This window comes from Anas platyrhynchos, chromosome 20 (assembly GCF_047663525.1).
Source record: "Anas platyrhynchos isolate ZD024472 breed Pekin duck chromosome 20, IASCAAS_PekinDuck_T2T, whole genome shotgun sequence".
NCBI lineage: Eukaryota > Metazoa > Chordata > Aves > Anseriformes > Anatidae > Anas > Anas platyrhynchos.
Genome location: NC_092606.1, coordinates 3,001,430 through 3,013,187, shown reverse-complemented (window position 1 = coordinate 3,013,187; position 11,758 = coordinate 3,001,430). Strand labels below are relative to the sequence as shown.

General features: G+C 39.6%; 1 protein-coding gene across 6 annotated transcripts in view; it reads left to right on the top strand.

Moving 5' to 3' along the window:
* The first annotated feature begins 186 nt into the window (after positions 1 to 186).
* The window catches only part of BRIP1 (BRCA1 interacting DNA helicase 1), a 59,616-nt gene continuing 48,044 nt past the window's right edge, over positions 187 to 11,758 (top strand). For 2 of the 6 annotated variants that reach the window (XM_038165857.2, XM_027472144.3), the window contains exons 1-7: positions 187 to 318; positions 1,556 to 1,675; positions 2,426 to 2,537; positions 3,066 to 3,251; positions 3,514 to 3,641; positions 4,565 to 4,699; positions 10,960 to 11,253. In XM_038165857.2, coding sequence (XP_038021785.1) covers positions 1,583 to 1,675; positions 2,426 to 2,537; positions 3,066 to 3,251; positions 3,514 to 3,641; positions 4,565 to 4,699; positions 10,960 to 11,253 — 948 coding nt within the window. In that variant the 5' untranslated portion in view covers positions 187 to 318; positions 1,556 to 1,582. The other 4 variants (XM_038165856.2, XM_072026005.1, XM_038165855.2 and 1 more) reach the window with 4 other exon arrangements.

Sequence of the window (11,758 nt, the reverse complement as noted above, 5' to 3'; positions counted from 1 at the left end):
GTTGTAAGAAGAGGGGCAACAAAGGGGGGGCAGAAAATGGGGGGGGCAGCAAAGTGGGGGCGCAGCCAAGGCCCAACTCCAGCCCCGGGGCAGCCGGAGGAGCTGCTCGGCGTGGTTACCTAGCAACAAGGGCAACCCGGAAGCCAACACGCCCCTCCACCATTGGCTGTAGCCGTGCGGCGGCCGGGGGTGGAGCCGCTCAGTGTGCGGCTCGCTGAGTGGCGGCTCGGCGCCCTGCCCTCACAGCCCATTGGCGGGCGGGGCCGAGCCGCGCGGGAGGCGGGAAGCGGGAGGCTGCCGGGGGCGGCCTCGCCTGAGGTGAGGTGCGCGCGGCCCGGGGGGGAGCGGGCAGGGGGGCGGCGGGCTCGGCGGGCGGCCCTGAGGGGATTAAAGGGCCCCGGGGGCTCCAAGCGGCCCGGGGGCTCCGTGCTCCGCCCCGCTCCGCCGTGGGGCTCCCCGGGGCGTGCTCTCACCTCCCCGGGCCTCCGGTGGCTGCCGCCTTCCGCCCGCTGGCTGAGGGAGAAGCCTCTCCCCGGCCGCGGCGGTGGTTTCGGGGCCGGCCGTGGGCTCCCGGCCTCGCCTCTTTTCGTTAGGGCTCGCTCGGTGCCGGCAGGGCCGGTGCTGGAGGTGAATCGTGGCACGCGGGGGTGCTTCTCGTGTCTGTGTTCACACGGTAAAAGTCAGGTGAGGACACGGGCTGGCGAGTTCATGTGCCGCTGGAAGGCCGCCAGCATCAAACTGCGCTTCTATTCTGCACACGCTGAAATCCTGCAAGATGAGTTTCCGTGTCTTCGAGAAACCAGGCGGTTTTTTTTAAAGCCGTACAGACCTACGCTATTTTTAATTCAGAGTTTTCAGCGTGACAGGGAAACTGACTTTCCTTTATTCTCCAGAGCGAGAAAAATGTGAAACAACACTAACAGAACAGAATACTAGAGCGAATGATGGCACATTTCCCCTGCAGAGTAACTACTATATAGCCAGTAAAAGAAAGATGTTGGTTTAAAACATCTTTTTTAAAGTCAGTGTCCATTTGTACTTTCTCATTGCCATAAAATAAACACTGCAAGCAACCCTTGCCAGCTGAATCGTGGCTTGCTCCATCTTAGGGTCTTAGCGTCTTCTGCTAGTGGACCTGCAGAATTGGGAGATTGTTATTTTTTTCTTAATAGTCATTTAAATATCCTAAAATATTTGCTATCCAGGGATCCAGGTTGTTATCCCAACAATATTCCATCTGAGAAGTAGAATCTAAAATGGTGTATGCATTTCATTCATAGTTTGTTGTTGCTGATTTCATTTTAAAATTGCTTAAATTCCTAATGTTACTCATCAGATGGCGGTAACTTGTTTTTATTTGTAACGAGGACTGAGCATGTACAGATGACAAGTAGTATAAGTGCCACTCATATACATGCCAGTTTTGTTACTATGCTGAACTCTGAGCCCTCTTATCAGCTTAGCAGTTTCTGCTTGTTTTTGTTTGGTACCATGTGTTGTTTCAGGCTTTGCCTGGTTGTTAATGTTGACTTGTTAATACTGTTTTTTATTGCAGTTATAAACCTGAAATAAACGTGGAAAAATGTCTTCTGATGTGTCAGAATATACTATCGGGGGAGTGAAGATTATATTCCCTTGCAAAGCTTACCCTTCACAGCTTGCTATGATGAATGCTGTAAGTAGATTCATGTTAGCACCTGCTGAGCCAATAGCTTATGCTTTGCAGTACCTGTCAGCCCTTAGGAAACTACTATGTTAAATTCAGAGCCTCCAGTATCTTGAGAATTTCAATTGCAATGTAACTTACTGGTCTCTGTGCTGTACGATGATTCCTAGCCCCTGACGGGGTAACGTTGAAGTACTCATTTGGATTTGTGAACATTGAGGGCTAAGAATCAAGTTGTCAATTTGTAATATATACGCTTATTTAAGTAAATGTGTTCTAATACAAATTTTATGTAATTTTGTGGGAATGTAAGGAGGAAATGATTTCGTAAAACGTCTTTTAAACAGAACGTAGTGCTTCAGTAAGTTTTCTCTTTCATGAGAGTTTCTCTAAAAGAATTATACTTTATATTTAAGAAGTTTTAAACATTTTTATTCTCTGTGGGGCAATTGCATTTGTTGTCTGAAATATTTTCAGTGTTTTAGTTCTGTAAGATTAAAGAAAGCAAGCTAGCTCTATCGGGTGTTGTGAACAGGTAAGCGTGTCACAGCCCCCCGTAAGTGAACCTTATGGAGCATGTTCCTCTTGAGAAAAATACAGCTAAGGCTTGTTGTCCTGTGGTTACTCTGAAGGATGACTGGGTGGGATTGTTTTTGTTTTTTACAAGATAGCAGTTGTCCTGATCTATTTTTAGAAGCATAGTTAAAGATATCCTCTTTTTTCCCCCTGTTAATTCTGATCTTGTCATTCTCTTTAAAGATAGTAAAGGGCTTAAATAGCAGGCAGCACTGTTTGTTGGAGAGCCCCACAGGAAGCGGCAAAAGCTTGGCGTTACTTTGTTCTGCATTATCATGGCAGCAGTCTATGTATGGTAAGTTGTTGTAATGTCTGTTTACATCGTTTTTATTACCACAGTAAGTTACAATGGATTGTTGTTTTTCAGCCTTTGACAATTTGGCTTTAGGAGTCTACCTAGGTCTTTGACCATGGTTGTACATACTGGCTTATTGTCAATGAGGCGTTAGGCAAGCAAAATGGCCAGTACTACTTAGCAAAGTAATTGTTGTGTTAAAATGGATTTAGCTATCTGTTATCGTAAGGGAATTTTATGGCTGTTGAAACTTTAAAAGCAAATACCTGTGGCTGGCAGTTACGCAGATTGAATTGCAAAAGAGGGGTATTTTTCAGTTCTGCAAGTTGTTACAGTTCTTTGCGCTGCAGTTCTTCAAAGAGTGATGACAGCTTGTTCAGTCTGTGTAGCGTGTAGAGGGATGTGAGGTTTATAACTGGTACCTAAATGAACTCTTTCATCTTAACTGTTATGAAAGTCTAGTGCTCACGTATAATCCCGAACAGGTTCTAATGGAAGACAAATGACCGTGTCCTTTATCTTCCTTAGAGAAATCACTGCTTAAATCGTCATGTGAAAAGGAAGACAAAGAGCCAGAAGCCTTACCACCGTGTCGCTGTCCGTGTCATTCCCAATTGGAGAGCAGTGAGGCTGCTACGAATCATGGTGCTTCTTGTTCTAATAATTATGAAACAGAAAGTTCCATAAAAACTGGAAGCCTGCAAACAAACACAGGTAACTTTGTACATAGACAGCTAAGAATCTCTTCTAGCAGTAAAATACATTGCCAGCAATGTCACTTTTTATGCTTTCAAGTCAGGATCTATTTTACCATCGTAATAGCGGAGTGCTGCTTGATTCTGCCCTGCATGGAATTGGTAATCTAGAAATTCCCTACATCATGTGTCTTAACCTTAAAAGTTGCTGCTGCTTAATGCATTTCTAGTAGTGGACATGCATTTAAAAAAAACCGAAAACATTTTTTTTTATTTTTCAGAATGCCAGGAAAGCAATACCCTAGCTTCAAAATTGTCTGCCAAAAAAAGGGCATCTCTATGTGAAAATGAGAGTGATGATTTTCAAGTAGACAGGAAAAGGATTCGTCCTTTAGAAACCGAGCAACAGGTGAGCAAAGTTTATTGGCAGTAAGATTACCCAGGCACAGCTCTCAGACAAAGCTGTCAAATACCAATCAACGTTTCACAGAAAGGCATACAGAATTGTTGAGTCATATCGCAGTCATAATTTAGACTGACAGATTTTGTTCATTTTTTGTAACAAAGGAGACCATCGTAGCATTATATTATTCATAATGCCACGTCCTAAATGACTTCTTCCGTGTTTAAACACTTAATATCCCCAAAGTATATTTATCACCAGTTGATCTGTAACATGTAGTGAAAGTATGAGACTCTAGACTTGAATGCTCTTGCAAATATATTTGTAAAATACAAAAAATACCATGGTAGAGCTGTGTTTTATAATCTTATCAAAATGCTTGCTTTCAAATGTAGTTATCTCTTGCTTGTGGTGTGGAGTGTGGTATTTCTGTGACGTTTTCTTCATGTTCACCAGTATTGGTATCACATGACTTAGTACTTATATTCCTATGTGCGCTGTAAATAGCTTAAATTGCTTCAGAGTACTGGTCAGATAGTTTCCTATGTCTAAGTTTTTAGGTAAATATGGCTTGAACTTATTTCTTGTTATTTTAGCCATGGAAGTTTTCTTGTATTTTTAGTATTATAATCTCTATCAGTTTTCTAACAGCATAAAATAAAAAAAACAAAGCTCAGCAGTAGTTAACTGTTACACGTTTTGTTATTGTATTGAACTAGTAGTTAGAATTCTATAGCTCTTCCTAAATGACATTTGTGTAGCTTAGATTTGTATAAACTTGTATAAACATGTATATTATGATGCGCTGTATTATTGACGTGAATCCAGTGGAAAACATCTTAAACAAAACATACGTGGCTATTGTAAGCACATACTTCAGCCCCATATGTTTTAATGCAGTACTTTTTTTTTTCCCTTTTCTCCAACAGGTTAGAAAACGGCATTGCATTGCAAAGGGAGTCCAGCTAGTTGATGCTTTAGAGGTTTATAATCAGAGAAAAAATGGGGAGCTGATTGTTCATTCTGAAAAAAGTGTGAAAAACCTTACTTTTTCTCCCAAACCAGTAAGTAATGTAACATGTTTTCCATCATGACTGTTAGTTGAAGAGCTTTTTTTTTTTTTGACTGTAAAGAGATTATGCATAACATGTAGCTTGCTAATCGAGTTTTGCAAAACACCGTGCTTCCAGCTGCTTTATGGCCTCATAACTTGCTTTAAAGTAAAATGTTGTCACTATCTGTAGCGAGAACTGCAGTGGCTGTTACTGCTAATGGTGATGTCTAACCAACATGGTTTGCAAAGTGTAAGTTATATCTATTCAAGTCGTTCTTGCGAATAGTTGGTTGAATTCTTTTAGCCACGGTTCCCTGATAGTGAAGAATCTGGCTCTGCAATTCAGCCTGTAAACTTCCAATATGTGGCAGCAGTTGAATAGGATGAGTAAAATTTGTATGTTATATCTGCATTTATAGTGGGTTTGTGACACCACTGAAAAACTTGAAACTGGGACCATGGAAATTAGGCAAGATCGCCTGACAGTTTGTAGTTGTTGCCCAACTTGCCATTCTTTGGTTTTTGGCATATGTAGTAGATGAGAGACAGCACTTCATATTGAAGCGTGTGCCTTTTAAACATTAAAAGAAATAGTGTGGAGAAAGCTGGAGCTGATCTTTACAATATATTACAACAAACCATTGCTAATAAATATTGCACATGATTAAGAAGAAAAATCCTGTGTTACTGTGATACTTATTTTTGTAGTAAAATGATTGCTTTCGTAGCAGAGGTATCACAGAAGTTGAGGTACAAATACGCAGCTGTTTCTGAAGCTTTCTGCTAGGCATAGTGTTTGGGTTTTATTAATTTTAGACAAAAGCATGTTTAAGCAAAGCCAGTAGAATAAAAAATACGACATAGATGAGTGTGAGATGCCCAGTTACATTAGTGTTGTAGCTCCCACGAATGTTTGACAAGAGCTATTCTGTCACAGCCTTTGATAATATTCAAATACAGGAGAATATGAAATTGTGTGAGTTTGAGGCAAATATGAGAGAAGAATGAGTTCTGTCCCCTACTACTTTGTTCACTATGGAAATCTGAAATCTTTTTTTTCAAAAGGCAAAGAACATTCTCCCTTTCTTATGTTGTGTGTTGTTTTATAGTAATACCCATCTGTAGATAACTGTCCTTCGAAGTACAGGGAGTTACATGCACATTTGGAAATGTGCTTGGTTTCAACAAGCATTTGGATTCTCTTAGCTCTTTTCCAACAGCACTTGGCCCTTCGTATGACTGAATGTAGCTTTTATTTTAATCAGTGTTTGTTTTAACTTCAAGAGCTGCTTTCCAGTATACTCTGCTTTTGTAAACACAAAACAAGCCAAAAGCTTTGGTATTGCTTTAAGAGACTGGGAGATAAATCTTTTCTTGACAGAAGTAAAGCTGTTTTCTAGGTCATTTAATGGGAAGTAATTTTTATTAGTTTTGGAAAGTTCCACAGATTTTTGAGTAGAATATGAACATCAGCTGGTACTTTGAAACACAAAGGCCAGCAGAGTGTGCTGTTGATTTTCAAATAAAAAGACCTTTCTTATTTCATTGTCGGATTTGCTTTGGGTACTTCGTGTGCGTCTGAAAAACTCGATTTACAAGTTCTAGAATCTTCATGTAGTGAAGAAAACAAAACTTTCCGTACTGTTAACAATCACACTATTCAGTGTTTTATTATTTTTAAGGAAACTCTTCATTTTTTGTAACAGTGGTTGAGCTGTAAGCTAGTGCATTATAACACACTCTCCGTGGGTCTGGTTTTGCAGATAGGCAATACAATATGCTGCTCATAATTTAAACTCTACACTGTTTACTGCTTCTTCAGAAAGTAAGATGTAGCTGAAGAAGAAATACATGTTTGTTTCTTTGTTTAAGAATAAAAACAGTGATAATTTCTTCAAAAAAATTATCTAAGAATGAAAGGATAAGGTATTATTTTTCCTGTGATGAACTTTTACTTTAGCGGACTGAGAACTTGCCTGATGTCAAGAAACAATTGCAAAAAGTAGAACCTTATTTGTCGTTATTAGCTTTGCAGCTGAATTCTAGGTTTAAAAAATGAAAGCTGTCATGGCATAGGCTGTCAGGTATGAAAAATGCTTTGCTCCTGTGGCTTATCTTGATTGAAAGTTTACTGAGATACATTCAGCGCTGTTGGTGTAATTGAGTATGTGTTTAGGATGATAGAGTCAGTAAAAATATTAATTTTGTTCCATACTTAAATGTTCTGGCATATAGTCTTAGGCAGGGTAGCACTGTGAACAATGCTTGCATCCTTTGTCTAGCTTGTGTTCCTGCAGCCAGCCCTGTGCTCAGGGCAGAGGTAGCTCCTTGTCAGGTTTTCCTTCACACAGAGCTCCCGGAGAGGGACTGGGCGGGCGCCTGCCAGGCAGGAGAGGGGCTGCCTGGTGCTGGTGTGTCGGAACAGCACCTGCAGGTGTAGGACCTTCCCTTCTCCTAGGGGGACTGCCTGCTCTCAGCCCAGGGGCTGGGGATCCATTTCTGCCCTCTAGCTGTTAGCTCTTGTGAGAGAGGGCAGTTCTAGTAGGAACTTAAGACGAGAAATTATACCCTTATGGTACCCTATTACTGCTGTGAAAGCATATGGTCTGAGAAACTGGGGCAGCTGGGCTAAGGAATCCCCATTTATACTTCATTAAAAAAAAAAAAGAGAAGTAAACAGTAAATGGAGAGTAGTGTAACAAACACTTGGGGTATCAGAAAACAGCTGTGAAAAGAATCTGTCTTAATGTGCTAGCCTATTGCAGTTTAACATATTGCTTACAACCTCCACAAAGGAACTCGAGTGACTTCTGTTACACATTCCAGGGGACTGGCAGCCTGTTACAATCAGGGTCTGGACTCCAGAATAGGCTAATTTACCACGATGGGATGAAGAAAGTTGTGGATTTGTATTACACGCTCTCACCTGACACCGTATCTGATCCTTTACCTGCTGACTGACATTTTGAATGAGCTCTTTGAAGCAAGTTCCAGCTTAATTAAAACGTTTGCTTGGTTAGCAGTGATCTGTGAAAGGCTGTGATAAATATTGAACTGGGTTCACCTGCTGGTTACTGCGAGAGGATAAACAGCTGCTTTGTGTACTTTAATCAAGAGGCTGCAGCAGCAGCAGAATACTGTGCTTTCTGAGAGCATATAAAGGAATAGTTGAAAAGCTCAGGTAATGTCACTGCTGATATCCGACTAGATTGTGCTTGTGTGATATTTCACACAAGAAGTATTCACTGCTGTATCATTTAGATGGCTTTGTAACCAGGAAATGTAGATGGAGATATGAAGAGCACCTCTTATCTCTTTGTGTTTCAAAGATCACAGCCTCGGTGTTTGTTTAGCTCTAATTTACACGTAGGACAGGTCTGTGGACTTGATTTATTCTTTTATTAATCTGACTTCTACGTTTTTGCCATATAAATATTGATGTGCTAGGCTGTTTTATCTGCCTGCTGACAGAAGTAAAAACAAGCTGGATTAGCCCGAGGTCCATATAGTCTGGTATCTGATCTCTAACATCTGTTACTGAATGTGTTTGATGAAATACTGAGGAGAGTAGAATATATTTTTTTCCCTCACGAAAAATAAATAAATAAACAAATAAATAAAAATCTCTGTCCCAGATTCAAACAGCTGAAAATGGGTTTGGGTCTGAAGCCAGAGGGTATTGTGAAATAGTTTTCTGTTGTCTTAATATTAAATGTTTTTACTCAACTCCCTCCCCTACCTATGGATTGTTTTGTAAATAAATTGAGAAGTTTTCTAAGTTGGGTATGGTTTAGGCAGTATCTCTGTGCTATGGGTCTGCAGGTTTGTACTTTGCGGTGACGTTACTCTAGGAACTTCCACCTTGGCCCTTTGATCAGAAGGTACGTGCTCTCCTCTTTCTGTAGCATTGGCAGAATACCACCACCGGGCTGGTTTTTGCTGTGTGATATTGACAGTAAATTATCTTACAGAAGTACTGAACTACAATAGCCTGTTTTTCACAGAATTTAAAGGTGGCCAAACCATTTTCTAAAGGACAACAGTGTAATAATGTAAATAACACAAACTGTTTTTAGCATTCTGTTGAAGTTTCCCTTTGTTACAAAGGACATTCTAAGAAGGTTTTTATTTATTTGTTTGTTTAGTGCTGATGGTGTCTGTGGCTTTCAGAAATGTTATGACTACTGCTGGCAGTGTTATACTTCTAAAGGTTACTATAAAAATCAGTCCAGGTTTACAACTTCCTTAATGTTGATTAAAAAAAAAAACTTTTTCAAAGTAGACGGTAACATTTTAAAACTGGAATAGTGGTTGAAGTGCTTCTTACAGCCAATATTATATCCATTTCAAACCTTATAACAAAATATTTTAAGGCCACCTGTAAAATACTGTTCTTATGTGTAAAGGCTTATAAATTACACTCTTAAGTCTTCTTATGGGAAGAAGTATATACGTTTTTAAAGCCATCACAGAAGAGGTTTCTGTTCATGTGTGTGCAGTTCAAATAGAATAGGAAAATGTGCATATACGTTTAGATGTGTTAGCACAACTTCTGCAAAATAGCTGCTTGATTGCTCTTAATGTTTTATTACTTCTATTTGGCCAACTGCATGTGGGGCGTAGCATTAGCAGTGAAGTACGAGCACTATGGTGTCGTGTTTGAGTTCTGCAAATCCGTTTTACCTCAGAAAACACAATCCAACTCGAATTCAGATGAAAAGCTTCGTGCATTCCTAAAGGCCCTGCGGAGTAACAAACTGCTGCTGAGGCATTACTCGTTAGCACGGTGATGTGAAGGTCGTTATTTCCAAGAGAAAAATGGAATATCATTGCTAGAAATGTATTGAGGTACAATTTGCATCGCAGCTCTCTGTGCGAGTACAAACGGAGTGGAGTATTGGCACATATGTAACATATACCATATGTCAGCTGTTTCCTGCCTCGCTGCTGACAAGAGCCCCATTCATAACTCTTCTTTTTATCCTTTCAGTGAATAAGTAATTATTCAATATAGAAGGCAGGATATTTGGAACCGGCCATTTAATGTGGCAGCACACCGTAATGAAATCCGCAGTTACTGGCAACCTGAGAGGGGCATGTAACAATTCCAGCATGGGTGTAACTTTATCTGCTTTGAGGGCCTGTTTATTTGGCACATCAGTGAACCTTTTATCCCAGTGAGTGACAGCTCCAGGAGAGTTACGTTTACATGCCTTCTATCAGGTATTGTAATATTTAATGGGGGACAAGGCTGAGTGGGACCGAGGGTAATGTGAACTTGCTTTTCCTCCGAGCGGGGGGCTAGAAGACAGCTTGATCCCCAGAATTGTGGTGTAACACACAGCATGATTTAGCATTTGTTTATAATGGATAATCTTACTGATTACAATTAAAAGGGGAGGGAGGAATATCTGAGCTGGCAGCTACACGTTGTTACTTGCACTATCAAACTGAAAACCAAATACAAATCCTTTCATACTAGAGGAATTTGTTATCTTTATAGGAGCTGTGCATAGACGTGGTTACTCATGAGTTACTTGTTTGCCATGCGTCTTTTCATGCTAATTATTGCAATTTTGTGACAGTTGTTGAGGTGCTTTATGTTATAAAATACATTAAAAAGATGGTGCTTCTCAGGAAGAAGAAAATTGTTTAACAAATATTTTACAGGATAAATTTTGGCTTAGAACTATCCCCTATTTTGTCGTTTATTCTCATCTGACATGCTACTATATCTAGTAACTATATGTTTCTAAGGGAGCACATATGAGGTAGTCTGTTTTATCTGCAAACAGATTTCATTAAACTGTCTAGATTTCTCTTACTGTACTGAAAAATGTTCTCGGGATTTTAACTTGGGTGTCTAGTCCCAAGGTTTTATTCTTTTAAGGTTCTGAGCACTTCTTGTTTTGTAACAGAAGTGTCCTTATGGCAAAGTTTATATGTGAGAAGATCCTTTACTTTATTCACATGTGTATTACATGTGTAAATACTCCATGGGAGTAGCAGTTCTTTCTACAATTAGGTTATGATAAGGTTGTTCTTAGCGATTGCAGAATGTCTTTTAAGAAATGTTAAAGCATGCACATCACATCCTCTCATGCCTGAAAATCCTAACTTTTTGCAGTTTGATAGGCCGACCTGGTGATTTAACAGGATATCTTGAACTATCCCAGAGGGCATTTTCTAAACAGAATATAAACAGATTTGGCATGTTCATCTTGCAGTGGGATTTTGTTAATCTTTTTTTTTTTTTGTTTTGGGTTACAGTCTGTCAGCTCTTGCACTGAGTGTTCCTGTTCTTCTGGAAAAGAAGCTCATAAAGATGCTAGTAACACAAAGAAGAAAGACAAAGGAGATCAGTCGTTCATTCCCAAGATATTTTTTGGAACACGAACACACAAACAAATAACCCAGATTACCAGAGAGTTGAAGAGAACAGCATATTCCACTGTCCCTATGACAATTCTTTCTAGCCGGGATCATACCTGTATTCATCCAGTGGTATCTAGCAGTAGTGCTAACAGGAATGAACTGTGTGTAGAATTACTAGAAGGAAAACATGTGAGTAATTTTGTTTCAGAAAATGACCATTTGCTTAAACATATTGAGTGAAAGGTAGTGAAACAGTTGAGATAACTTACAACGTTGATTTCTTTAAGCTGCGTTGTTTAAATGAATCTGGTAATACGGTTTAAATTAAATATCAATTATTAGAAAATGTTGATCCACAGTATCAATACTGAAAAACATGCGATAGGAATAATATAGTTGATTATACTTGCAAGTTTAGCTATAATTTCAACAAAAATTTGTTTTGCTCAAAATATTTTCCCTTAAAAATGATGAAGTTACGCATTCAGGACTGGTACCTTTCCACTTCACACACACGAACAACAAAAGTAAACTTTGTTAATGCTGTACACAGTGTGTGGGATAAAATTGTTGTCCAGTTATCTTTATTTTTCTAGGGATTTAGTTTCTTGTATCATGTATACATGAATGTTAAGAACCCTTTCTTTATTGAATTAACCACAGCTGATTCATCCATATTAATCTCTTCATGGTA